Here is a 27,136-nt window from a genome sequence, read left to right on the forward strand (position 1 = left end):
GGAAACTTAAGCCCAGTAGAACAATCCCAAGAATCTCAAGATGCAATAGTAAAGCCTGTTTCTTAAAAATGTCATTCTTATAATACCATATCATTTTCTAATGCTGAACCACTGGACAGGGCTATGGATTTTGGTGATAAGCACTTATTTTCAGTGTCTTCAGTAGCTCTGATTATAGCATCTGCAGAAATGGCTGTCGGGCTGCATCTCTACTGGAGTTTCATACAGGGAAAAGGCATGATTCCCATGGCTTTTAGGTTCAGACCCTTACATAGTGTTTTTAAAGCAAGTTGCACAGAATAGAGATCTGTGGTTTCATATATAATCTTTTGTGTTCAACTACATTGGTGGACATGCTCTTGCTTTAGTGGTTAGGTTCAGAATTGTAAAAAACTGAATCTAGGCTTCCGAAGGACAGGAACTTTCAAGTTTTGGCTTTTGCATTGTCAGTATAGCTAAGAAAACCACTTGACTTCCTTTTTGTCGCAGCATATTTGCTTGCATAGTTTTACCTTTCTGCTTCTTATATACCAGTGTAGGATGCTTACCTAGCTTTAATCACTGAATGGGGAGTTGTATCAGTCAAACTGAGACCCTTTAAAGACTTGAGCTTCAAAAGGTTGTGATTTCCCACTATTTCTAGGGTCATCTCCGTCATCCTGGTATATTTTTTAATAATAACTTTTTGTTTTTCAAAATATATGCAAAAAGAGTTTTCAACATTCACCCTTGCTAAACCTTGTGTTCGAAATTTTTCTCCATCCTTTCCCTCCTGTTCCCTCTCCTAGACAACAAGCAACCCAATATGGGTTAAACATGCAGTTCTTCTACACATGTCCACATTTATCATGCTGCACAAGAAAAATCGGCTAAAATGTGTCTTTTCACTGGACCCAGATGACTCCAAAAGAGAACGTGAGATTGCTTAGCCGTCTCACTTAAATCCATAACTAACTTGCAGGTCTTGACTTCCCTCATAGCGGTGGCCCTCTTCCATTAGGATAAACAAGAATATCAACAATCTTCCCGTGAGAATGGCAGGGCCAGACCTGCGCTTGCATCGGGAAAGGGAACCCCCTTATTGATCCACAATGCCTCCAGATTGGCTTTTACCTTTTAGGGGATTGGGATAGGGACTGGGCGGGTCCTTTCCTTAGTACGGAGCACTCTCCCGAGAGAAAACACTTAAACCTTAAAGGCTGAGTGGTTTGCTACACGCGGGATAGGTAGAAGAGGCCGAGTCTAAAGGAGGGCTTCGGAAGGTCCTAGAGCTGGACAGAGCCCGGAGGGGGGGGAGGGCGGCATCTGGAAAGGGAAACAAACCACTTTTCTACCCACGAGCCGCGCTGCCTCTCGGGCCGCACCGTTGGCACCCTGGCTGGCACAGCGCCCTTCCTTTGTTAACCAAGAAGGAAGCCAAGGCGGGATGTGGAGAAGGGGGGCCTCAGAACTCGGCCCTAAATCCATTGGAGGCTCTTCCCACCGCCCTCACGCCGCGGGGCTCCGGAAACCGCGTCCGCCGCCAGGTGGTGAGCGCGGGGAGCGCTGGGCCTGGAGTCCCGAACTTCGTTCCCGTCCGGCCCTCGGCATTTACCGGCTGCGGGACTCCGGGAAAGGCACGTCATGCTTGCCTCAGTTTCCTCATCTGTAAAGAGCTGGAGAAGGGAAAGGCAAACCACGCCGGTATCTTTGCCATGAGAATCTAAAATGGGATTATGCAGAGCCGAACGTGACAGAAAAGCCACTGACCGACCTCAGCCGTCGGACCCTGCGACATGTTGCTAGGCGTCCCAGAAGTAATCTGGGATGAGAGCGCGAAGGCTGCCTCTCTCAAGATGGCCGCTTCCGTTCTCCGCCACACTCATTATGGCAGAAGGTGGGGGGAGCGCGGATGAGGTCAAATCTCGCGAGAGAAGCTGGCCGACGGCCGTGCGAGAATTGGGCTGGGGCTGCAGGAGCCAAGATGGAGCCGGGAGGCGGTGGGCCAGGCCCTCTGATCGTGAACAACAAACAGCCGCAGCCGCCCCCGCCCCCGCCCCCCGCGACCCCGCAGCCCCAGACCGCGGCCCCGCGGGCCGGCGGCGGCGGCGGGGGTAGCGGGGGCGTCCTGCCTGGGGGCAAAGGGCGGGAGTTCAACCGCAACCAACGCAAGGACTCGGAGGTCAGGGGTCCGAGGGCGAGGCCGGGCTGGGGTGGGCGTGTGCGGGCGCTGGCGGGGCGGAGCTTGGGGGCGGCCGCTGACCTGGAGCTGTCACTGCGGCCGCGGCGGGAGCGGGAAGCGGCCGGGAGAGCGGGGGGGAGCCTCTGCGGGCGGGCGGCGGCGGCGGAACGCGCCGGGCCGGCGCCGGGCTCTGGGGGCGCGGGCTGGACCTGTCGTCTGTCCGTCTGCCCCCCTGCGGCGGGCACCGGCGACGCCAGCCCACTCCGGGCTCAGGAACGGGGCGGGGGCCGCCCTCCGAGCGTGACCGAGGCCGTTGTCAGCCGCCGAGCTCTTGTCCCGGCGAGTCACCCTGAGGGAGACACGCCTCCTCTCTTGCTCCTCTTCCTCCTTGCCACCTTCGCCCTTCTCTCCCTCCTCCTCGTCCGGGGGACCGTTCTGGGGCAGGGTCACCCCCCAGCTTCCTGACATCTGTATGGAAAGGCGGCGTCGCTCCCGTCCTAGCGGTGCCTTTTGCCTCGCCCCCTTCCCCGAGCCATCCCCGCTCCTCCAGAGTCATTCACCTTCTCCTGGAGTAATTCCGCCCACTAGCCTCCCGTTGCCAGCTTCATGAATGAAAACACGCGTTTTGGTTTCTTTCTTTTTTCTTTTAAAACTCGGGTTACATCAATCCGCATGTTCTCCGGCACTTTGCTGTTCCTTTCTGAAAGAACTTTGCCGACAGAAATAGTGACTGCAGAGATGAGAGGGAAGCTGAAGCAAAAGTGAATTTCTTATTCACCGGCAATTTCTTACATCCCAGCTGAGGGAGGCCCCAGTCTTTTAATAACCCCATGCTTAATCTCTGCACACTGTGGGCTTTTCGTAAACGCCACGTTTTGAATGGCTTTGTCTTTAAGCCAGCCTCTGTGGCAAGCCGAAGAAAAAATTGGCTGGTATTAAAGTAGGCTTACAGTTGGCTAGAAGATGTCGATGTGGTCCGCGTGAGAAAAGGCAGAAGGGCTGACTTCTCACAAGAGCTAGGGTGGGAGAAGAGATCTTGCTGGTGAGCTCTTATAAATGGCCGGCATGTTTATTTAGCCAGAATTGATTGAGTGGTCTCCTCGTCTGTTCAGAGCGCTGCAATATACTGTGAGGGCTGTAAAGATGAGTGAGACAATGGGGCCTGGCTTCTTCTCTAGCTTACAGAACAAAAAAAGATGGTCTATCTCTGCCATGTAGTTATAGCTAAGAGTTATTTTGAAAGAAGTACAGGGCACCATGAGAATTCAGAAGAGAAAGAACTCTTCTAGCTGGGTGTTCAGGGAAGACCACATGAAGTGGCTATTTGGTCTAAGCCTCGATTTCAGCAGGTGCAGATGTGCAGTTCTGAGGAGGGCACTGCAGGCAAAAAGAATAGTGTGTGAGCAGAAGAAGATGACAGGGAGTAGTAATTAAGTTGAGCAAAAACATTAATTATAGAAAATCAAAAAAGGTCAGAGCCAAGTTATGGAGGCCTTTGAATGGTAGGTAGGCTAAGGGGTTTGGATTTTATCTAGTGAGGAATCACTGAAAATGACCAGAGTTGTTTGTGGGTTAGAACAATTAATCGCACAGTGATGTTTGAATGGACTAGAAAGGGGGAAAAGTGAGAACTGTAGAAGGAGCACTGACTTGAATTTGGACTCTGCTACTTGTTACCTGTGTATCCTTGAGGAGTCATTGCAATTGACCAAATTGACTGCCTTGACCAAATGAGTGACTTGAAGATGGATGATTTCTCGGGTGGCTTCTAGTTTTAAATCTGAAATTCTGTGACAAATTGGGAGATAATTATAGTAGTCTAGAAAGGCCTGAACTAGTTGGTAATGGTAGAATGGAGAAACCTTATGGAAGAAGAATCCACAGAAACTGGTGATTTCCTGATTGTGGAAGGGAGAGATTTAAGCCAATTCCCTGATTTTTGAGCTTTGAATAACTAGGAAATTTATATGTCCATTAGAATAGAGAAATAAGAGGAGGAACTTATATTCTTGAGAGAAGAGGGAAAAAATGAGTGTTTTCAGATACATTGAGTTTGAGGTGCTAAGAGGACATTGATTTAAAGATGTCAAGAGGAGGAGGGGAAAAAACAGTATTTTCAGATACATTATTTGAGGCGCTGATGTTATGGGTCAGAACTATGAACTTGAAACAAAGGACTCTTACAAGATATTAAGTCAGTGGAATTGATAGAGACAATAGTTATCTAATTTAGCATGGTTCAGTATGATTGATTTAATCCTACAAGTAGATGTTATGGGCCAGAACTTGAAACAAGGTACTAAGTGAAATTGAGGAGACAGTGGTTAAATCTAGTTTAGCATTGATTTAATCCTACAACAAATAATGGTTTCCTAGTGATATAATGATTGGTGTGTACTCAGTGTGGAGCAAGAAGCTTTTAGAGCCAAAGAGGACAAGTGCACTAGACGCTCTCGGAGGCTGAGACAGATTCATTCCATTTTCCACCTTTGTTTTGGCTGGAGGCTGAAGCACAAATCCTTGGAAGTCAGGGAGATTCAGAAGCCAGAGAAAACAGGTAGGAGCTCAAGCTCTCAGAACCAAGGCCAGATTGAAAGGCTTTCCAGAAAGCTGCCCAGCCCCCAAGAAGGAGATAATAAAGGATCTGGACAATAAGAAAGCTAATCGGGCCACAAGAAAGGAGACAAGACTTGGAAAGAGAAAATAAAGGATTTGTACTTTAATTCCTGGCTGCACTTGTGGTGATTACTGAACTGAAACAAAGGCTGCTCCTAGAGAACCCCAAGAAAACCCCAACAAGAGAATATTACATTTTAGAGAGAATATTACATGCTAAGAAGACATTGATTTAGAGATGTCAAGAAGAGAGCTGAAAACTGGTCCAAGATTTCTCTAAGAGGTTAGAACTAAGAAGAGATTTTGAATTATCCCATAAAGGTGATAGCTAAAGTCAAAGGAGTGGATAAGTATGTAGAAATGAAGATCCTTGGAGGAGACACCTAAGAGGGAAAAATTCGAGTTCAAGGACCAAATTTTGCAAGCCAGTTCTGCTACTCAAGCTAATGTGAGCTCACTCAGATAAGTCTTTTCATTTCTCTTGGCCCTGGTTTCCTCATTTTAAAAAGAAGGTTAAATTTAATCGTCTCTAAAGGTACTCTCCAGCTCGAAGTCCTGTAACCTCGCATTTATCCAAGTGGAGGAGAAAGCTGTGCCAGTGCAGAAAGTAAAATCCTGCAAGAAATAGTGTAGAAAGAGAATGTGAGGTCATAGAAGGTCTCCTTCAGGAAGAAGAAGGTGAATTCTATCAGATGCTCTACAAAATTCAGAAAGAATTCAGCCTGAGAAGAGGTTGTTGGAGTGAGCTTTATAATAGTAGATTAGTCATCATAATTCAGAAGCAAGATCCCATCTCCCTAGTTAGATGGAAATGTTTGTCAAAGCTTGTTCCGTGTGCCTCAGTTTTTTTTATTAAGATTCAGTAGATAGAAGCTTGGACAATTGGGAGACAAATATTGTTGCTCTTATTTGTCCTTCATTTCAAAGAGGTATCACCATGGGGTGATCTCTTGACTCATGGATGAATTGGATTTAAATGAGGCAGAATTACACAAATTTGTCAGCAAAGTCCAGACACATTTATCTAAAAGTAGATGATGGGACCCTAGATAGATACCTTTTTTCATTTACTAATAGTTTCCATCTTTCTTCAGATTTGTTTGAAAGTCATTAGAGTTTGAACTCCAAAACCTGCTCCTAAAGACAGGGCCATTCTCCCATTCACTTTCATTCACAGGCCTGGCATTAATGTCAGATTCTCTCTCTTGTACCTCACAGGTCTCTTAACTTGCTAAATCTTCGTTTCTGTGGCCACAACATAAATCTCACCTGATCTCCTTCCTCTACTCATGGAGTCTTTCTAGTTCAGACCCTCATCCATTACTTCTGGCCTAGATTATTGCAGTGGGCCAGTTAGTCTTCCTATTCTCAAGTCTCCATGTTTCAGACAGTTGCCAGTGATTTTCCTAAAGGAGAAGTCTTAGCATGTCACTCAGTAAGCTCCAAAATCTTTCTTTTGTCTTTAGGATCAACTGCAAATTCCTCTATTTAGTATTTAATGCCCTTCACAACCTGGTCCCAACCTATCTGCCCATTCTTCTTTTTATAACTCCTTTTCAACTCTTCAATCCAGCCAGACTTCACCTTGCTTTCCCATCTTCCTTCTCCCTGCCTTTGTCCCCCAAAAGCGCTCCATGCATAGAATGCATAAACTTCTCTTTGCTTTTCTGAATTCCTCGTTTCCATCAAAACTCAAGAGTCCAAATGCAACCTTCTACAGAAAGTCTGATTTGCCCAGTTGCTAGTTAATTTATTTTGTATGTACTTATATATGTACATATTTTCTCCCTTTCCCCCAAACATAAACTCTTGAGATCAGAAACTATTTATTTTGTCTTTGTATTCCTAGCACCAAGCACATTGCCTGGGACTGTAGTTAGTAGGCATTTAATTAAACACTTGGCAACATAGTAGAACCTCTGTAGCTCTATTGGAGACATCAGTATAGATTATAACATGTTAATATAGTGCTTTACGGTGTCTTTTTTCACAACAGACTTATGAGGAATTAGTGAAAAATACTGATTTTTCTATCTCATAGATGAGGAAACTAAGTCTCATTAGTATATCAGACTTAGCATGTGTGGTTGTTCAAATGAGATAATATATGTAAAATATTTGCAAACTTTAAAGCACTGTATAAATGTTAACTATGTTTGGACTCACTATATAAATAGGTAATTAATAAGTAGGTAACTTCTGCTTGTTATTTATAATTTAACATTTGCCTTGTCATTTTTCCTATGTGTTTTATCTCCTCAACTAGACTAAAAGTGAGTGTGGGAAGCTTGTTTCTTTTCATCCCCCACTAGCTTCCCACAGAAGAAGCTCAGTCCACATCTGTCAGCTACTTAACTCTCTGCAGTCTATTAACATTTTTTTCTTCTGTACTTTGAATGTTGAGTTCTATCCAGCAGCCTTTCTGTGTGATTGCTGCTGTGTTTCTATCAATCAGATCTCAGGAGCACGTGAGATTAAAATACTTCATTATATATTTCCCTGCTGAATAAGGTAGAAAAAAAGCTTTCTAAATTTTCAGGGCCTGTGGCAGAAATAATCCTGTACACATGTGAGTTCTGTTAAGAGGTTTTGTGACAAGCATTAGGTGTATCTATAAACCATAAGAGAATGTGTTACTGTATCACTTGAGTGACTTTTAGGAAGATTTATGTTTTTCCATTTTAAATATACTTAGAATATAGAAATGCCCTTTAAGTTAAAATACCTCTTTCTCTCCACAGGGCTATTCTGAGTCCCCAGATCTAGAATTTGAATATGCTGATACGGATAAATGGGCTGCAGAGCTCTCAGGTAAAGGATAACTTTTCTTATTTGTTGGAAACTTTCTCCTGACTTTAAATACTTGGTGATGTGAGCATAGACTTGGCATGAATAAATCCTATTCCTTCAATAAATGTTTTTAATGTTTTGGGACAATATTTAGTTATTTGAGTCAGACACTATGTCATGGGTTTCAGTTAACATGAATATTAATTATTGCTTTACTCTTCTTAAGCATCTGTGGGTATTTAAGCCAGCTAGACCTTGCCATTGAAACCAGCAGACTATATCCCTCAAGTCAGTCAACAGAGTTATTAAGCACTTTCTCTGGACGAGGTGTTGTGCTAAATGTTTACCAGGGATACAAAGTAAAACAAAAATAGCCTCTGATGTGAAGGAGCTTACAATCTAATGGGGGAGATATCATACAAACAACAGTGTACACTTGAATTAAAATCTGGCCTCAGACACTTAACCAGTTGTGTGATCCTGGGCAAGTCCTGTAACTACTGTTTGCCTCCCATTTCCTCCTCTGTAAATGAGGATAACAATAGCTACTACTTTGCAGAGGTATTATGAAGATAAATTGAGATATTATTTGTAAAATGCTTTGTAAACCTTAAAGTGCTGTAAAAATGTTCAATAAAAGTGAAGGGGGTAGTCTTGAGGAAAAGATAATGAGTTCAGTTTTGGAGATGTTGAGTTTAATCTATTGGATATTCAAATCAGAAGGTTCAGTAGGCCTCTCTGGAGATGTGAGACGATGGTCAGGGCTGGATAAATAGATCTGATAATCATCTATGATAAGATGACATTTGAATCCACAAGAGCTGATGATCACAATAACCAGCCTGCTTACAGATGAGTGTGTCATACCTCAAGCTAGGAGTCTTGCATCACTTAAAGGCATCTTCTAGAAAAACAACTCTACTGTAATGAATCATATATGTGAAGGATGGCCTGTGACACTTAGCAATCACTCATGATGCAGTGAACATAAAAGAAATTGCTTCTACCTTGAAGAGACTAATTCCAGACCTGCTATTTAGTCTCTGACGAGGCTAGTTGTAAGTGAGGATGTGAAAGGCTTAATGTTGTATAGTATCAGCATCCGATGATACTTTAACTTTTCAAATCAAATTTGAGGCAAATCTATGCTGTCTCCATTTTTCAAATGAGGAAAACTAAAAGTACTCAATAATAAGTGGCCTAGTTCAGTTTGCATTATTTAAAAAAAAAAAAAAAAAAAAAAGGATCACAACATGAACCTGTGTTGTTTCTCCTTTCTCTTGAATTGTTGAAACAGAGCTGCAACTAATAACTTTTGTTTCTGACAGAACTTTATAGTTATACTGAAGGACCTGAATTTCTGATGAACCGAAAATGCTTTGAAGAAGACTTCAGGATCCATGGTGAGATGATTTTTCTCCCTCCTTATCCTTGTTTTCCATTCAGCCTATTTCCTAAGGGCTGTAGTAGATTGTTTTCTATAATCATCTCTAGTTTCAGGCCTCAGAATACATAACCTCCCAAGTCACCAGTCAGTGACTCAGCTGGACCTTATTTAACTTACTGCTTTGATACACTTTGGGAGGGACTTTAAAAAGTTAGCATAAGCAAGATAACTGCATAAATATGTATGCATATATTGGATTTAATATATATATTAACACATTTAACATGTATTGGACTACCTGCCATCTAGAGGAGGGAGTGGGGGGAAGGAGGGGAAAATTTGGAACAAAAGGTTTTGTAATGTTGAAAAATTACCCACACACATGTTTCATAAATAAAAAGCTTTAATTTTAAAAAAAGTTAGCTTATTGTAAAAATACTTTTAAAATTTCTGTTTATATTCAATTGTTTCAGTTGTGTCTGGCTCTTCATGGTCCCACTTGAGGTTTTCTTGGCAAAGATATGAAGTGAGTTTGCCATTTCCTTTTGCAGTTCATTTCACATGAAGAAACTGAGGCAAATAGGGTTAAGTGACTTGCCCAGGGTCACATAGGTAGTATGTATCTGAGGCCATATTTGAACTTACGTCTTCCTAACTCTGGGCCCAATGTTGTATGCACTGCTCCACTTAGCTGCGCTTTCTGTTTGTATCCATGTTTAATAATGGTGAAAAAAATCAGCCTTTCTGGCCTGGACTTTTATATAACTTCAGACTAGCCAGACTGAGCTTCTTGTCTACACAGGGAATAACTTCTCTTTATGTTCTTTGTCACTTCTGGTCATGTCGGTCATCCTGACATACCATGTTAAAGGTACACACTCCAAAGAACTTGGCTTTTCAGCCTTTAGGCTAACTAGGAATTTTTCTTGACAGTGGCAGATAAAAAGTGGACCGAACTTGATATTAACCAGCATCGTACCCATGCCATGAGGCTCCTGGATGGCTTAGAAGTCACTGCCCGGGAGAAGAGGCTCAAAGTGGCCCGAGCAATCCTCTATGTCGCCCAAGGTCAGTGGGGTACCCTCAGCGGGCATGCAGCTTCTTTACATTACAATAGTCCAGCGGAGGCAGCTTAGAGCCAGATGATAATCTGTGTCCTGTATATGTGCACCTAGGTACCTTTGGCGAGTGCACCTCTGAATCTGAAGTTCAGTCATGGTCAAGGTACAATGTATTCCTGCTTCTGGAGGTGGGCACGTTCAATGCTTTGGTGGAGCTCCTGAACATGGAGATAGAGTAAGCACTTTTATCTGGGATTTAAATAAAGGAAAAACATGCAGAAGAACTCTCACTGGCTCATTGACTTGGAAAACCACATGTTAACATAATCCGTGTTCTGTTGTGTTTTTGTTATAACTATTTCCCAGTGACATTTTCCCCTGGTTCTGGAGCATTGAGAGCCCCAGTGAGCTGTGACTTGGGTTTAGACTATCAGCCCCAGAGAATGACTTCAATCTAACCTTTACTCATTCCTGGGAAACGCCAGAAGGAAAATCCTGATTCAGATCTTCAGAACTAAGACTAGTCCTCCAAAGAGAAATTATTAGAACTCTATATGTTTTAACCATTGATTAATTCTACTTTCTTGTAGAATGTCTGATGTTATGTTTGCTCAATAATTTCCTCCATAAAAAAAGAGGCAAATAACCTACCATACAACCTGAACTGGGCTTGCCTTTAGCCTCTGTGGCTACATTTGCTTTGCCAGATTCAGGAATTTGAGTCTAACTTGGCTGATACTTGACTAAAATAATAAAATTAATAATTAAAGCTAACTTGGCCCATATGGTAATCCAGTTGATTAACACCCTAAATGTTGCCATTATTTGAATTCTTTAACTTCATCTTTCACAGAGCAACTAGGGGAATACCACCCTTAGGAATCTGACTCTCTCTTGTTTTAGCAACAGTGCAGCTTGTAGCAATGCTGTGAGGAAACCCGCCATCTCCCTCGCTGATAGCACTGACCTGAGGTGAGCTTTCCTGCCTGTTCTTTTTGATGAGGGTTTGACCTGAGGCTAATGCAATTTTAGCTTGGTTGAGAAATTAACCACAATGGGGTTAAGAGGAAAGGTTTTTTTCTTTCCATTTCTTCCATTTATATTTCTCCCATGTACATGTATCTTCAGGGTATGATGGGACTCTGGGTAAGCAATTAAGAAATGGTGAGAGCTATGTGTGAAATTAGTATAAATGTACTTTGTCAGCCTATCTTGTAAAGCAAATTCTTGTTCCCAGAGAGGGAGCCTTCATGAGTAGATGTGCTGAAAAAAAGCTTCCATATGCCAGATAAAGGGAGATGTTAGGCAAATGCTCTTGAATTTTTCGGTGTACAGTGTTCTAATAGAAGAGCAGTGACATATGTTCTGGATTTGTTTGGGCCAGATATAATATTCTGGACTTTTGAGTGCTGTACAAGTAATTATTGACTAAAGGCCCATGGATCGTTGAATTTGGGAGGATTAAGAAGCGTAGGTCAGATTTTTCTCAGAATTAAAAAAAAAAAAATGCTCCAACATTAGTTTTAAATAGTTCTTTTCACTGTTGTTTAAACTCCAGAAGCTACCCTATCCTTGTTATTCTTGCTGTTGTCAGTCTTTCTCTCCTCCCCATTGTCATCTCCCACTCAATCCTGGCCTGTTTCTGCTCTCTCTCCACCCAGTCCTTAGTTCAGCTTCCACTGTCTCCCCTTCCTTTGACTCAGTCCCTTTGGGCATTACCCCCAAGAGAAAAACTTGTTCTCCTAAAATGCTTTCATAATTGAGGTTGAAGAAGCTGAGACATCTAGCAGGAGAAATCTCTGGCAGTTTGTTTTTTATCTTGAGAGAATCTAATTTTGATCCTTCACATATCAATACTTGTATTTCTGCAGATTTTAGAAGTACATTTTTTTTAACTAGTGTGTGATTAAGTAATCCTTATTTCCCACATCCTATTCTGTTTGTAAACTGGCTTTTGTCCTTAGGGTCCTGCTCAATATTATGTACCTGATTGTAGAAACCGTTCACCAAGAATGTGAAGGTGATAAAGCTGACTGGAAGACCATGAGACAGACTTTCCGAGCAGAGCTAGGTAAGAATGGCTGGAGGCCAAGGACCCTGGCAAAGCTTTTAGCTCAGGAGGACTGCTCTGACTGAAGGATGTCTTTGTCTTGCCTCTAGGCTCTCCCCTGTACAACAATGAGCCATTCTCCATCATGCTGTTTGGGATGGTGACCAAATTTTGCAGTGGACATGCCCCTCACTTTCCCATGAAGAAAGTTCTTTTGCTTCTTTGGAAGACAGTATTGGTAAGAATCCTGCCTGGAACTGGTCAGAGAATTTGCTACATCTGGCTAATGTGACCCTGAAGATCTGGTCTCCAGATTGGAATGTAGATTAGGAGAATGTGGCAGGAGATTGTATGTTCTCATACCCAGCTATTTTTTAGAGAAGTAGTTCTTGGACCTATAGCTTGTTTGGGGGCAAAAGTGATTGAAATTAAAGCTAATAGAAATATGTCCTCTGATTAAATATCACCTGAGGGGACTGAGAATCATCCTACAGCCTCCTCAATCTGAAGAGTGAAACCTGACCTGTTTCTAGAGAGAGGAGTGAATGGTGCCAGGGGGAGAGGGCCAACCAGTCCTCAAAAGGTTGGAGCTTTCATTAGTAATCAAAGATAGGGCCAAGCTTGGAGCCTTTCCATCACCAGAGAAGTAGCTGGGTGAAAGATGGGCCTTAACACCCAAGAAATTACCCTTTTCTAGTTAGATAGAACCAACTCTTCACAAAGTTAGTGAGCAGCTCAGTAAGTGTGGGAGGAGCTTTATCAAAAGCAGCAGCAAGCAGTCCTAGGTGTTCTTACATACTTCTGGTTTACTTATCTCATCTTTTTCATTCATGCCGTTGGTTTCCTTCTTGTGATTCACTCCAACCATACAGACAAATGGAATCACCCCCAAACAGTAAAACCACTCAGATCTTAAAGAGTTCTTGAAGATCAGCCTAAGCCTCTCAGGCCTGTGGATTTGACGTCTCTGGGAAAGGGTTAGATTCAATTTCACATGTTATTTCACTTAGGAAGAATTATGAAATATTGTGTCTGTGTCAGATTTTATTTAGTCTTTTCTTCAAAGATCTAAAGTTGGAATTAATTTATGATTCTGTAAAGCTTATGCTGGTATACCATATAACATTTTAAACATAAATTAAAAGGACTTTAAAATATGATAAAATAAAGTTAGAATAATATCTTAAATAGGTTTAAAATTGTTTATTAAGAGTACAAAAGTCTTTTGCTCAGTAATTTATGTTATTATTAATGAGAGCAAAAAGGTTTGTGTATCTTCATTGTGTTCGTAATAATATTTTATATAACAATAATAATTTAATAAGAGCAGTGTGATGGCATGTGCTTTATAGTTTTTAAATCTTGGTTTAATACTTTTTTTTATTTTAGTAGTTCAAAGCACTAGTTTTAATGAGTTACTTTTTTTTTTTCAGTTCTTGCTTTTAATGTTTGTTGTCACTGAAAAAGGTTCTTTACAGTGATCTGCAGACTTAAATGAAGGAAACACATGGTTGAACTGAATTCACTACTTCATTATTCCTATTTTTCATCCTCACCTCTTAATGTGTTTTTGTTTGAAATTGGACTTGTAAGTTTTCCAAATCAATCAGCTTTCCTTCACATTATCGGAAAATATAGTTTTATATTTTAACAAATACATTTAAAAATCGCTAAAACCATTTGAAAGATCTTTAAATATATTACAGAATTCTGCTTCTAAGCTTTTGAAAGTGTGCATATATGAACATGTTTATGGCTGACATCATTTTCAGCAACAAACCTAAAATGTCTTCCTAATCATGAGGTTTCACACCATCATAGATAAGGAATGATATTCACACTGTACAGGGTTCATTTATGACAATAATAGATGGATATCCACATTTCAAATGGTCTTTTTGATAATTCGACTCACTTCTTGTCAGTTCTGACTAGATTTTCATTGTCTTTTGCAGTATGATTGAGGGAGCTTTGCTCTTTAGTAGAAATGTTAGCTCCACATTTTCTTATTATTTATTCACTTGTGCTTGTGTCACTTGATGAGCTTCAATCTGAGAAGCCTTTGAAGGAATCTTTTAAAGCTACTTACTCATTTTATGAAGATTACTTCAGTTAAAACTCATTAATGTGATTTGTAAATCCACTTAATTGGGCATATCCAAACTCCAGCATATTATATACTGAAAACAAATTAGAGGTAGTGCCTCTATTAACTCCTCCATGCTTGTAACCCCATTCTTCTCTGAGTGTCCACTGCAAGCCACATGTGAGCATCTGACATATACTGTATGAAGATGCCAGTTTCAGCCCATCTCTTAACCATTTGTTAAAGTGAATTTTTCATTTTGTTAAACTAAAAGAGAGCTATCAGTAAAATTTTAAACTTTTCTACTTGTTCCTCCATTAATTATCTTGTGCCCTCACCTTGAGAGACCACTATTGTGGGATTGCTTGCTCTCCTATTTAAGCTGGGCAGGCCGACTTTGCATAATTTCCCAGCCTCTTTTTTCTCCTTTAGCTGATCACCATTTCACTTGTCCCAATGACATGGTGTCTTCATTCACCATTGGTGCCACTGGGCTAGCTTTGAGTGGATTCATACTCTTCTTCAGAGACTGTGGGACTGCGTACAGATGAAGGTTAAATGGGTGCTCTGAACCTTTTAATGGAAATCAGGCGAGTGTGTGTTGGCTCTGGTGCCGTTGGAATAGAAGAGCCTGACCCCACTCCCAGACCCTGATCCAGCTCTGCAGAGGCTCACGGCACCCACTCTTTGTTGTAGTGTACACTTGGAGGCTTCGAGGAGCTCCAGAGCATGAAGGCAGAAAAGCGTGAGATCTTAGGCCTCCCCCCTCTGCCTGAAGACAGCATCAAAGTGATTCGCAACATGAGGGCAGCCTCCCCTCCCGCTTCTGCCTCTGACCTCATCGAACAGCAGCAGAAACGGGGGCGTCGAGAACACAAGGTTAGCAGTGGGTTGGGGTGCTGGGAATGCCTCTGGCACCACAGAAGGTGGTCGCTCAGAGAAATCAGCACACACGGGACAACCCCTGTCAGCTTCTCAGATTTTGTGTGCTCAGGGCAGCGATATTCTTAACATTTCACCCATCCTTATCTTTGCATTTTGTCCTTCCAGTTGTCACTCATTCTTGGATCTCTTCTCTCTTCCTCTTCTGTTTTGCTCCTGTTGTCAGGCTCTCATAAAACAAGACAACCTTGATGCATTCAATGAGAGGGATCCATATAAGGCCGATGACTCCCGAGAGGAGGAGGAGGAGAATGATGATGACAACAGCCTAGAGGGAGAGACATTTCCCCTTGAGCGGGATGAGGTGATGCCTCCCCCTGTGCAGCATCCTCAAACAGACCGACTTACCTGTCCAAAGGGGCTGCCTTGGGCCCCCAAGGTTCGGTGAGTCTGGAATCCCTGACCCAAGAGGAGCTTCCTGTTGTGATCGCTCTATTTGTGGGAAATGATGTTCCTATCGACTGCTTACAAGGCCACCATGTGTCAGGCCTTAGGGGGTTTATTGGGATAGAGAGGGCCAAAGTACAAAGGCAGACTTACTCAGTACAGTTTGAGATTAGGTCCCCAGAAGTTAGCTTTTAGGCAGTGAGGATCCTTGCAAGAAGTCCTTCTCACACCTAGAGAAAAAGATACTATCCCGACTCTCTTCAGGGGCTCAGTGTATATAGTATGAATTAAAAATAAATTATGAGTTTCTTTAGAATGACAGATAAAATGTTTAAGATTAAGCCTTCACACACACACACACACACACACACACACACACACACAATAACAGAAGTTATTATATGTTTGAAAATACACAAAACAAAGAAAAAGAGGTTTCCCAATCCAAACATTTCAGTTTTGAGAAGTTTTAAAAATTAATAAAAGAATCAGGAGATGCTTCTCTGCTACTTTTCCAAAACAGTATCTGAAGTGTAGGAAACATTGTGACCAGAAGAAAAAACTTTGTTGCTATAATGCGTGTGATTTCTTTTCTTGAGATTTTCCCATACATTTAAGTTGTTGGAAGCAGAGCTGGATTCCTCAGAGTTCAGCAGTTTGTAGCTTTGTTTGTACTTTAAACCAAAGTAAAGCCATCAATAATTTTGTAATTTATTGTCCAAATGATTTTTTTTATCATATCTAATGTAATTTTAAGAACAAAACAAGTTTTAAGTAAAATATTTTGTGATCCTAAATAGTTTCTTTAGATCTGGTTCTAAAAAAAACTATAAGAAAAATAATTGTTGCTTAGATTCCCCTCACCACTCCCATTTTTTTTTCAAAAAGAGAAAAATAAGAAGTTAATTCCAGCACCCACTTACCTTACCCACCACACACACACACACACACACACACACACTCATCCAGAAAATATACATCTTAACCTATCTAGTAATGTATCTCCTCTTTCTGTCTATGTCAGAGAAAAAGACATTGAAATGTTCCTAGAATCCAGCCGAAGCAAATTCATTGGCTACACCCTTGGCAGGTAAGTGTTGGCAACACTCGTTATTGCTTTAGCAGTGTATGGAAGATGTTGGTAGGGCATTTACCCCCGCCTTGCCCCACACAGTAGAATCCTTTTGAGTCCTGCTCCTCAGACCTAAGTTCCTTTGAAAGTTAGATTAACTAGATTTCAGTTTCTTAAGCTGTGGGTCCCAACCCCATATGGGTTCTTATAACTGAATGCAAAGGTTGTGAAATTATGATTGATTATCAGTAAATGTTTGATTTGTATATCTATTTTATATACTTGTATACCTGGAGTCACTTAAGATTTCTCAGGCAAAAAGGGGTCTCAAGTGGAAAAGGTATAAGAAGCCCTGGACTAGATTGTAGACTTATGAACAGGTGATAGTTTGTTTTGTTTTTTCCTCCCCTCCAGTGACACAAACACAGTGGTGGGGCTGCCCAGGCCAATTCATGAGAGCATCAGGACTCTGAAGCTGGTGAGTATCTGTCTGGTCTTGACAGGAAGCCAAAGAATAGGAACCAAGGAAGACACACTTTTCAGACTATTTTACAACATCCTTCAGGTTTTGGAGAATGCAAGGAAATTTAGCCCCTCCAACCCAAGGCTCATGCATTCTCATATCCCAGACTTGACATTTTAGCTGGTGTGTGGGCAGTTTTCTCCAGTAGCACTGTGTCTTTCTTGACCTTCTTAAACAGAATGCCTTGATGTGAACTCATCTTTATACTTCAGGGTCATCATTTTGCCCATAGTTCAGGGGCTTGTTGAAGGGCCAAGGGTGCCTTGCTGCTCCACTCCAGACATCACCCTTTTGTAGTTTTCCCTTCTTGCTCTTCTGTGTCAGTCTCTCAGCTGTCCCTCCTTGCCTGCTTTCAGGAGGATTACTTTTCATGGTCCCCACAAATCAGGTCATGAAAGGGAGGTGAGAAATATCTTTTGGGACCAGGTTCTTACAGAGGCTTCATTCCTTCTTAAAGAATTGTATTTCAAAAGAAAATTTTGGGAAAACCAGCTTCTTTGTGATGTCCTTCTCCTGCTCAGAGCACAGTGCACAGTGTAGGGCTCTCTGGAGAATGATCCAACAACAGGTGAATACGTTCGTTTTTTTCCTTTCTTCACAATAGCACAAGTACACTTCAATCGCAGAAGTCCAAGCCCAGATGGAGGAGGAGTACCTTCGCTCTCCTCTCTCAGGGGTAAGTAGAAAGCAGGCAGGCAGACAGTCCTACTGTGTACCTACTATGTGCCACACACTGGATAAGTGCTGAGGATGCAAGGAAAGGTAAAAAGCAGAACCTTCTTCCAAGATGCTCACAGTCTAATGTGGAAGATAACATACAGAGTTGTGTACCCATCGAGGTACACACAGGCTCAGCCGGAGCTGGTCAGCAGAGGGGAACAAGGCACTAGAATTAAGAGGGATCAAAAAAGGCTCGTTATAGAGAGTGAGATTTTAGTTGAGGGAAGCCAGGGGGTAGAGATGTGCAGGGAGAACATTGCAGGCATGGGACACAGCCAGAGACAATGCCAATACCTGGGAAATGGAGTCCCTTGTTTTGGGGACAAAAAGGAGGCCTAGTGTCGTTGGGCCGCAGAGCACATAGAGGAGTGACAGATGAAGGTAAAGGGAGCCAGACTATGGAAGGCTTCGAAAACCACCTAGATTTTGTATATGATCCTGAAGATGACAGGGAGCCCCTAGAATTGATTGAGCAGCTATAGGAAAATCACTTTTGTGGCTGAGTGGAGGTTAGATTGGAATGAGGAGAGATTGTGGCAGGCAAGCCCCCCCAGCAGCTCTGGCAATGGTCCAGGTGTGAGCTGATGAGGTTCTGCACCAGGGTAGGGCAGTGCCAGAGGAGAGGCCTGGACATATCTGAGTATTGTACAAGGCCTTCAGCTTGGGCATGGTGAGGTGTGAGAGGCAGGAGTCCAGGGTAACTCCAGATTGGGAGTCTGAGAGGGAGAGGGTTTAGGGGGAAAAGGTATGAGCTGAGTTTGGACATATTGAAGACATCTATGGAATATCCAATATGAAATATCCAGTTGGCAGAAGTAGCTTCCAAAACTGCCATAGAGCTCCTCTGCTCTTATAGGAGGCAACTGGTTAATTAGAGGGAGTCTTTCCACCTTCCTATCAATCTTCATAAAATACCACTAGACAAACAGCAAGGTGAGCTTTCCCAGGATTGATCAGATCTTTTATCTTGAAAGGGAGAAGAGGAAGTGGAACAAGTTCCTGCTGAAACCTTGTACCAAGGTCTCCTCCCTAGTCTGCCTCAGTACATGGTGAGTGATTTTTTTTTTCACCAAGGATGTTCTATATATGCCCCCTGAAGTGATAGTGTCCTTAGTAGATGAAAAGTATCTGTTCTCTCTTATTCAATACACTTACATAGCCAGGTCACTGTTGCCTTCTTCAGCTGCCTGAATGAATATAGAAAGCATCAGACCTTAGAATTTTGTTTTTTGACCCCAGATCATCTTGTGCTTTTTTTTCTAAATATTTTGTTCCCATTCCAGATTGCCCTGCTGAAAATCTTGCTGGCCGCTGCTCCCACTTCCAAAGCCAAAACAGATTCTATTAACATCCTGGCTGATGTCCTACCTGAGGAGATGCCGTAGGTATCATTCCTGCGAATGTAATTGGGGAGGGAAGATGACTGGGAGAATTTTCAGGATCAGCTTCTCAATGCTTGGGGGTCCCTGGGTAGAATTTAAGACATTGACTGGTCAGAGGAGACAGACAACATGACAGCAGAGCTTTGAACTAGGATTCTGGAAAAATGGATTTCAGTCCAACTTTAACCGTGGATTAGCTGGGGAACCACATACAAGTTGTTGGCCTTCTGGGCTTCCATTTTATGATCTGGAAAATGAAGTGAAGGCAGGGCATGGGAGCATATGATCTCTAAGATTCTTTCCAGCCTTGTGATGCTGTGGCATCCTCAGGACCCAAGCAGCCGGCCAACTGAGGTGGGGAAGCAAATTTTTTTTTTCCTTTTTGCTGAGGCAAATTGGGGTTAAGTGACTTACCCAGGGTCACACAGGCAGGAAGTGTTAAGTCTGAGGCCAGATTTGAATTCAGGTCCTCCTGACTTCAGGGCTGGTGCTCTATCCAACTGTGCCACCTAGCTGCCCCAGATTGTCTCCTTTGAGTCAGTAGTCTTGTAAGTAAGTTCTTATAAGTTTTGATTAAAGTTATAAGGCCAGTTGAGGGGAGTGATCTCTCACCTTACTGTGTGAAGAATGCTTCTTTTCAAATTAGAGATCTTGTGTGGGATTGAGTTAGGACAAGGAACGAGGTGGGGAGGGCAGTTAGGAGGTAAGGATAGGTGGTGAGCAGCAGGATGGAAGGAGAGAAAATCAATATTCTAAAAACTCAATCTTATCAATACTAGTAGCTGACATTTATAGAATGCTTTAAGGTTTGTAAAGCTTTTTATATATGAAAAAAGACACTTTGTTTTTTGTTTTGTACCTTGGCACATAATAAGCACCTAATAAATGTTAGTTGATTGATTATTTCATTCTCATAGTATCCCTATGAGGGAAATAGTGATAGTTTTCTTCATTTTACAAATGAGGATGTCAGCCCTCAGGAAGGTTAATTCTTTCAGTTTCAGTGAATAATAACTCACATTTATATAGCACTCCCAACAATCCCTTGTAGTGGGGATTTTGAGTATTTTCACCAACATTTTACAAATGGGGAAATTAAATCTCAGGGAAGTTAATTGGCTGACCCATGATTAAAGAGCCAGGAAACATCTGAGATAGAGTCCAGTGCTCCATCCACTGTGTGTGGACGGAGTAAAATAGCTGGCATTTATCAAGTGCTTTCATGTTCTCCTTTATTTTAAATCAGTCACTTGAGTGTCAGGCACTTGCCTGATTTAGACAGCTGTGCTCATCACTGGGATGACAAGCAAAAGAAGGGAAACAGGCCCTCTATGAGAGGCCTTGACATTATGAGGGGAGTGAACACAAATACATTTGCAGAAATGTACAGCATGAATAGAAAATGAATCTATACTCTTTGTAAAGCAGATAAATACACAAGGTCGTAAGGGAAGAAAACTAGCAGTTGGTGAGGATAAGGAAAAGTTCTGTCTGAAAAGAAAAGAGGGCCTCAGTGGGACCAAAGGAAAGAGGGGCATTCATTCCAGATGTGGGACAGGCAGAGTGGAGGCCCACAGATGGGCCTGTATGGGGAACAGAAGGAAGGCCAGTGTGGTTCACAGTCTGGGAAGTTGAGTGATAATTCAATGAAGCTTCAGAGATAATTTGGGCTTTGAGGCTGTGAGGGCTTTAAAAGTTTAACAGAAAAGTTTATTTCTCATCCTAGAGGCAGGAAGAAGCCACTGGAGATGATTTGAGCTGGGGAATGACATGGTTAGTTCATTGCTTAAGGAAAATTATTTTAGCAGCAGTGGGTAGAATGGACTGGTGCAGTGAGTTTTGAGATAGGAAGACTGTTCAAGATGCAGTTGGAATAACATAGGCAAGAGGAGATAAGGGCCCGAACTCAGGCACTTGTTGAATGGAGAGAGGGATTTGAATGCAAGAGGTATGAAAAATCCCTTGATTCTTCTAGCCCTGTGAGGGAGGGGTGCCATTGAGGTTATAATCCTTACTCACAGAGGCCCCTAAGGGTGAGTTGGCTTGCCCTTGGTCAAGGGGGCTCAGCCCCAAGTCTGTCAGGCCTGGCTGCCCAGTGACCATGATTCATCTCCCAAGTGGAGCTGTCACTCCAGGAGAAAGGGAAAGAAAGGAATTTGTCCCTGATTTGTGATAAAAGAGGTCACAGTACTAGGGAAGTCCTGAGAGAAAAGAACAGCATTTGGCAGGAAACAGTGGGGGGGGGGGGGGAGGGGGGCTGCCACTAAACCTTTAGAGGTGTCTTCTGACCAAATGAGATTCCATCCAAGAGCCCAGGCGTTATCCAGAGATAGTAAGGGGGATAGTGTGAGAGTGTCCAAAACCACTGCTCCTTCCACAGGCTCCGGGTTAAGTAGTTTGCTTTGTGTTTTCAGAACCACTGTGCTACAGAGCATGAAGTTGGGTGTGGATGTGAATCGCCATAAAGAGATCATTGTCAAGGCCATTTCTGCAGTATTGTTGCTGCTGCTCAAGCACTTCAAGTTGAACCATGTCTACCAGGTACCTTGGATGCCCTCCAGCCTCACTTCCCAAATTGTGGCCCTGCCATTCCTGTAAACTTGAGCCAAGGGCTCTGCCCAATGAATGACCCCTTGGTGACATGAAAGTCTGGAGTGCAGAGGCTTCCCTCACTGTCTTCCTCTGGTTTCAGTTTGAGTACATGGCCCAACATCTTGTGTTTGCCAACTGCATTCCTTTGATTCTGAAGTTCTTCAATCAAACCATCATGTCATACATCACTGCCAAAAACAGGTAACAAGGGCCAGGGAAGGGCAGTGGCTCTGCTCAAGAACCAATTACTGGTCTTCTGGTGGATAAACAAATCCATGGCACTGGGCTTCAGAAGCCCAGAGAGCCCTTTAAACACCTGCCTTCCACAAAATGGTTTTTACCAAAACTACTTGTGAAACTGAATCCTTGAACCCCCAGAGCACCACTTACCAGGACTTAGGATGTGGTCTCCACTTGAATAAAACAAAGTCTGCTAGACATGAGATGATTTAAATGTTGATGCCTCTGAAAGAACATAGGAATTGACGAGAGTATTTTGTTTCAGACGTTGTCCCTAACTGGGAAACTGAGGGGTGGAGAAGGTAAAAAAAAAGCTTTTCTTTCCTACAGCATATTAAAAAACAGAGCCAGATGTACTAAGTGCTAAAGATACAAAGAAAGTAAAAAACAGATCTCTATCCTCAAGGAAAGCTAATTTTAATAAGGGAGACAACATTGCAAATAATTATGTACATAAGATACACTATGTACATAAAGAAATATACAATGTAAGTAGAGATAATCATGGAAGAAAAGGAGGTCAGAGCCAAAAGCCTTTCTTTAGCAGAAGGTGGGGTTTGAGCTGAGTTTTGCATTCCAGGAGAGCTCTGTGAAAGGGTGAAAAGGGAGAGTCTTCCAGGTGTGCTCCTCAGTCAGCACAAAGTCATAGAATGGGGAGATGGCGTATTGTGTGGGAGGAGCTACAGTAGCCAGTGTAACTAACAGTAGATAGGGCAGCTGAGTGATGGGGGAGACCATTTAGGTTTAGGTTGCTGTGGTAGCTAGGCCGGAGGGGATGCTGCAGTGGGAGGGAGAAAAGGGATATGTGCACAGATGTAGAGAGAGAACAAGATCTGACAACCCATGGGACATGTGGGATGAGCAAAAGTGGGGAGCTGGAGTGACACTCGATAGGGAGCCCGGATGATTGAGAGACTGTCAGTACTACTGACAATAAGGGGAAAATTGGGGGAGGGGTAGAGGACAGTGTTGGAGAGATTGAGTTCCTGTTTTAGGTAGGTAGAGTCTGAGATGCCTACAAGATGCCCAGGCCTGTTAGTGACATGATGCTCAGACTCGAGAGGGATTTGTAGATCTATGCATAGAGGTGATAATTGAACCCATAGGAACTGATGATATCCCCAAAGGAGGTAGCTGGGATTTGTGGAGTATTTTTTGGTTGCTAAGAAGTAGCTACTGTTATCCCCATTTTATATAAGAGAAAACTGAGGCCAACAGTGAAGTGTTTTGCCCAAATTACACAGCTAGAGAACATCTGAAGCTGTATTTGAACTCGGGTCTTCAGGACTCCAGGCCCAGCATTCTATAAAGGGGAAAATGAAGAGAAGCCAAGACAGCCTGACAGGACAAACAGTACTCTCCCAAAAGGCCCCTGGCTTCCCTTATGCAGGGGGCTCTTTTCTGCTCTTGACTCCCACAGCATTTCTGTTCTGGATTACCCTTACTGTGTGGTTCATGAACTGCCAGAGCTGACAGCAGAGAGTTTGGTGAGTGAATTTGTTTATTTCTCTGAGGGGCAAATAGGAGGGCAGTTCACTGAATTGGCCCCTGTCAACTTGGAGCCAAGTAGTAGAGATCACTCTCCTTATCCTAAGGATGGAGCCATCATCCAACAAGACAAGGCCCTTCTATGGAGCTGGAAGAATGAGAAATGAGGGCCTTGGGTTCATGGTAGCACTTGTTCATCTTTCTTACTTTGACCAGTCCAACCCTGTGAGATTCTCCCTATTTTACATACAAGGAATCTGAGAGTCAAAGAAGGCAGAGTGGTGTACCCACTACTGCTCAGCTCATAAACCTATGAGATCCCTTGGGTCTATGGGAATACCAAGCTACAAATCTCAAGTCAGCCCATTAAGGTGGCTTGTGTTCCCCATATTGTGTAACTCCAGGGCCTCGGTGACCAGGAGAGCTCCTCCCTAGTGTGAACTCACCTCCAGAAATCCTCACCTGCTGTGCTCCTCAAATGGGGAGGAGGTGCTCCATGGAGCCTTCTGGTCTCATCACTAATGGCCTCGTCTTGGGTTTGTCCCATAGGAAGCTGGAGATAATAACCAGTTTTGTTGGCGGAACCTCTTCTCCTGCATTAACTTGCTTCGGATCTTGAACAAGCTAACAAAATGGAAGCATTCCAGGACCATGGTGAGTGGGGAGTGAACCTGAGAGCTAGAAGTTGTCCATGTCCCCCCACATGAGCAGCAAATCCCTCAGGCCAGGTTAGGTCACTAGAGCCTGGCCAGTGAGCTAAACTCTCTAGAGAGTTCCTGTATCTATCTTATTTCTATTTAAGGGATCTCCAGATTCTGAAGGATGCACCTCTCCATCAGCTAGGGAGAGGGACAGAAACTAAACTTGTCATTCTATTAGTGTCAGGAACTTCCGGGTAAGGGAACTCCTACTAAAGCAGGTCCACATGTATGTGGTTTATGGTCTTGGAGCCCACAGAGGCTGGCTCATTGCCCTACTCAAGTCAGAAGTAGAATTTGAATGCAGGTATCCCTGGCTTCAAAGCTGGGCGAGTGTCCGCTTAGATTGGACTGGTAAGTTAAAACCATTAACCTCCATGTTTATTGGTGCCCTTGGGCTGGACTCTAGATGCTGGTGGTCTTCAAGTCGGCCCCCATCCTGAAACGGGCCTTGAAGGTGAAGCAAGCCATGATGCAGCTTTATGTGCTCAAGTTGCTCAAGGTGCAGACCAAGTATCTGGGGCGCCAGTGGCGGAAGAGCAACATGAAGACCATGTCGGCCATCTACCAGAAAGTTCGGCACCGGCTGAATGACGACTGGGCCTACGGAAATGGTGAGACTGTTGGGGAAGGGAGGCAGAGGCTGCCTCCTGGTGGGCTCCATTCTTGGGGGCTCTGCAAGTCTGTCTCCCTCTGGCTCCCCCTGATTCACAGGATTGGGATCTCAGCACAAGACAGAGAGTAGAGAGATCATCGTCTCCCCTTTTTGTTGTTGTTTCTATGCAAAGATGGCAACAAAACCCTCTTGGATGGATGAGCAAATTAAAAATCTTCAGGGACGTATGGGGGGGTTGCAGTTTTCAGTTAGAAGCTTCGCGGAGAGCACGGAGCTGGCCCCCGAGTTGCATTTGTTTTCTTGTTTTTTGCTCAGGCCTTTGGGGTTAAGTGACTTGGGCGGGGTCACACAGCTAGGAAGCGCCAAGTGTCTGAGGCCGTCCAGGGCCGCTGCTCTGCCCACTGCGCCACCAACTTCCCCTGCCCGTGAATTTTATAAAGGTAGAGGCTGAGGCCCAGAGGCTTGGGTTAGTGAGTCCCCCGGCAGCCGCCGGCCCCGGGCCTCCCCTGGCCCCAGGCTCCTCTTCGGTCGGGCAGTGGCGCAGCACTGCGGCGGCGCTGAGGCCCGCAAGCGCCTCCTAATTCTGCCCCCCTCCCCCGCAGATCTGGACGCCCGGCCCTGGGACTTCCAGGCGGAGGAGTGCGCGCTGAGGGCCAACATCGAGCGCTTCAACTCTCGGCGGTACGACCGCGCCCACAACAACCCCGACTTCCTCCCCGTGGACAACTGCCTGCAGAGCGTCCTGGGCCAGCGCGTGGACCTCCCCGAGGACTTCCAGATGAACTATGACCTCTGGCTGGAGAGGGAGGTTTTCTCCAAGCCCATCTCCTGGGAAGAGCTGCTGCAGTGAGGCTCCGCCCCGGCGCCGCTCCTGCCTCGGCCTCCCTGCCCGCCTTGGGCCACGTTTGCTGCGGGGCGGCTCCTCTCCTCCAGGTGGCGCTGCGGCGCCGGCTTCACAGAGTCGTCATTATGGAACTCCCGGCGCGACGTAAGGGAGGGCCTGACGTCTTCTCTGGTGGTGGTTTCCCGGTGTCCTGCCCAGGAGGGGTGTTGTGCGGGTCAGGAGGCCGCGCGAGCCCCGGCTGGCCGTGACTGCCCGAGCAGGCCCCTCCCACCCCTTCCCGGCATCCTCCGCGTCAGGTGCGACCCACCGGCTCTGCCAAAACACTAGGCGCCGCGGCGGCCTCGGAGAGGGCCGGGGCTCAGCCGGGAAAGCGCCGTCGGGGCCCGCGGCTCTTGGTTTCGGACTCGTCCTTCCCGGGGCCGCTGCGGGGCCTGCGCCGCCTTAGCGCGTCTGCCTGGGACTGGGCCAGAGCGAGACCGACGCCCCCTCAGACAGGACTGACGCCCCCCTCCGTTTGCAATGCCCTGTACATATCTACATAGCTATGAAGTACACGTGCGGTCCGTGGTGTATCCCTGGGGTTTTAAATGTATCTGTGTGCGTGATTTACATTAAAAAGCAAAAAACCCAGTGCCCATTTCCTTACCTTCGGGGAAATCGTGAAGCCCGGCCAAGCCCGGGCCCCCAGTCAGCTCTTTCTGGATGGCAGGCGTTTGCCTTCTGCTCACCGGGGCCGGCCCTCCTGAGCCCCCGCCTTCCCAGGCAGAGCGGGGCACTTGCTCTGAGAAATGGCCAGCGCTGCCACACAGAACGGGGGTGAGGGGCGGGAGCACTTCGGGAGCTTTCCATTCGCCATCCCCTCACGCCCCGACAGCTCTGCCCTCCTGCGGGGTGACGGGAGCTGGATTCCTCTTAGACACAACTCATACGTTCCGTAGGCGCACAGCAGGATTCGGAGTGAGGCGGCCTGCGAGCCCCCAAGGGACTGGGGAGGGAGCCTAGGGGAGCCCCACGGTCCCTAAAAGCCTTTGGGGCATGGAAAAAGCAAGGGTAGCATGCATTCAGATGGAGCGCCTCAGCCTTCCGGGGCTCAGCTAGTGGGTTCTCAGCAAACGCGCGCCTTTTCTAGCTCGCCTTTTTTTTGTTTAAGTTAAAAGTTTTTTAATTTCAAAACATATGCATAGTTTTCAGCATTCACCTTTGCGAAACCTTGTGTTCCAAATCTTTTCTGCCACCCCCTCCCCCAGATGGCAAGTAATCCTATATATATTAAACATGTGCAATTCTTCTGTACATATTTCCTCAATTGTCACGCCGCACAGGAAAAATCAGATCAAAGAAGAAAATTTGAGAAAGGAAACAAAGTGCAAGCAAACAACAAAAAAGTGAAAATACTTTGTTCTGGTCCATACTCGGCCCCCACAGTCCTTCCTCTCTCTGGATACAGATGGCTCTCTTCATCACAAGATCATTGAGGCCTG

At 44.4% G+C, this 27,136-nt stretch overlaps 1 protein-coding gene across 1 annotated transcript; it reads left to right on the forward strand.

Moving 5' to 3' along the window:
- Nucleotides 1–1,109: 1,109 nt before the first annotated feature.
- On the forward strand, nt 1,110–26,703 carry STRIP1 (striatin interacting protein 1). The gene is made up of 21 exons (XM_031967242.1): nt 1,110–2,161; nt 7,519–7,588; nt 8,896–8,970; nt 9,888–10,022; nt 10,130–10,250; nt 10,919–10,987; nt 11,980–12,086; nt 12,176–12,303; nt 14,848–15,030; nt 15,260–15,477; nt 16,505–16,570; nt 16,967–17,030; nt 17,680–17,751; nt 18,770–18,844; nt 19,079–19,176; nt 21,592–21,718; nt 21,870–21,970; nt 23,430–23,496; nt 24,047–24,151; nt 24,605–24,809; nt 25,414–26,703. The coding sequence occupies exons 1-21, from the start codon at nt 1,892–1,894 to the stop codon at nt 25,659–25,661; spliced, it is 2,604 nt and encodes an 867-aa protein (XP_031823102.1). The 5' UTR covers nt 1,110–1,891; the 3' UTR covers nt 25,662–26,703.
- The last annotated feature ends 433 nt before the right edge of the window (nt 26,704–27,136 follow it).

The sequence above is a fragment of the Sarcophilus harrisii genome, chromosome 4, assembly GCF_902635505.1.
Source record: "Sarcophilus harrisii chromosome 4, mSarHar1.11, whole genome shotgun sequence".
NCBI classification, from domain to species: domain Eukaryota; kingdom Metazoa; phylum Chordata; class Mammalia; order Dasyuromorphia; family Dasyuridae; genus Sarcophilus; species Sarcophilus harrisii.

What these genes read in the sequence shown, in the direction of transcription:
- STRIP1 (XM_031967242.1), top strand. Translation starts at nt 1,892, where the DNA reads ATGAGGTCAAATCTCGCGAGAGAAGCTGGCCGACGGCCGTGCGAGAAT. An exon ending in GACTTTCCGAGCAGAGCTAG is followed by an intron (nt 12,087 to 12,175) that starts GTAAGAATGGCT and finishes TCTTGCCTCTAG; the next exon opens with GCTCTCCCCTGTACAACAAT. An exon ending in ATTGGCTACACCCTTGGCAG is followed by an intron (nt 16,571 to 16,966) that starts GTAAGTGTTGGC and finishes CCTCCCCTCCAG; the next exon opens with TGACACAAACACAGTGGTGG.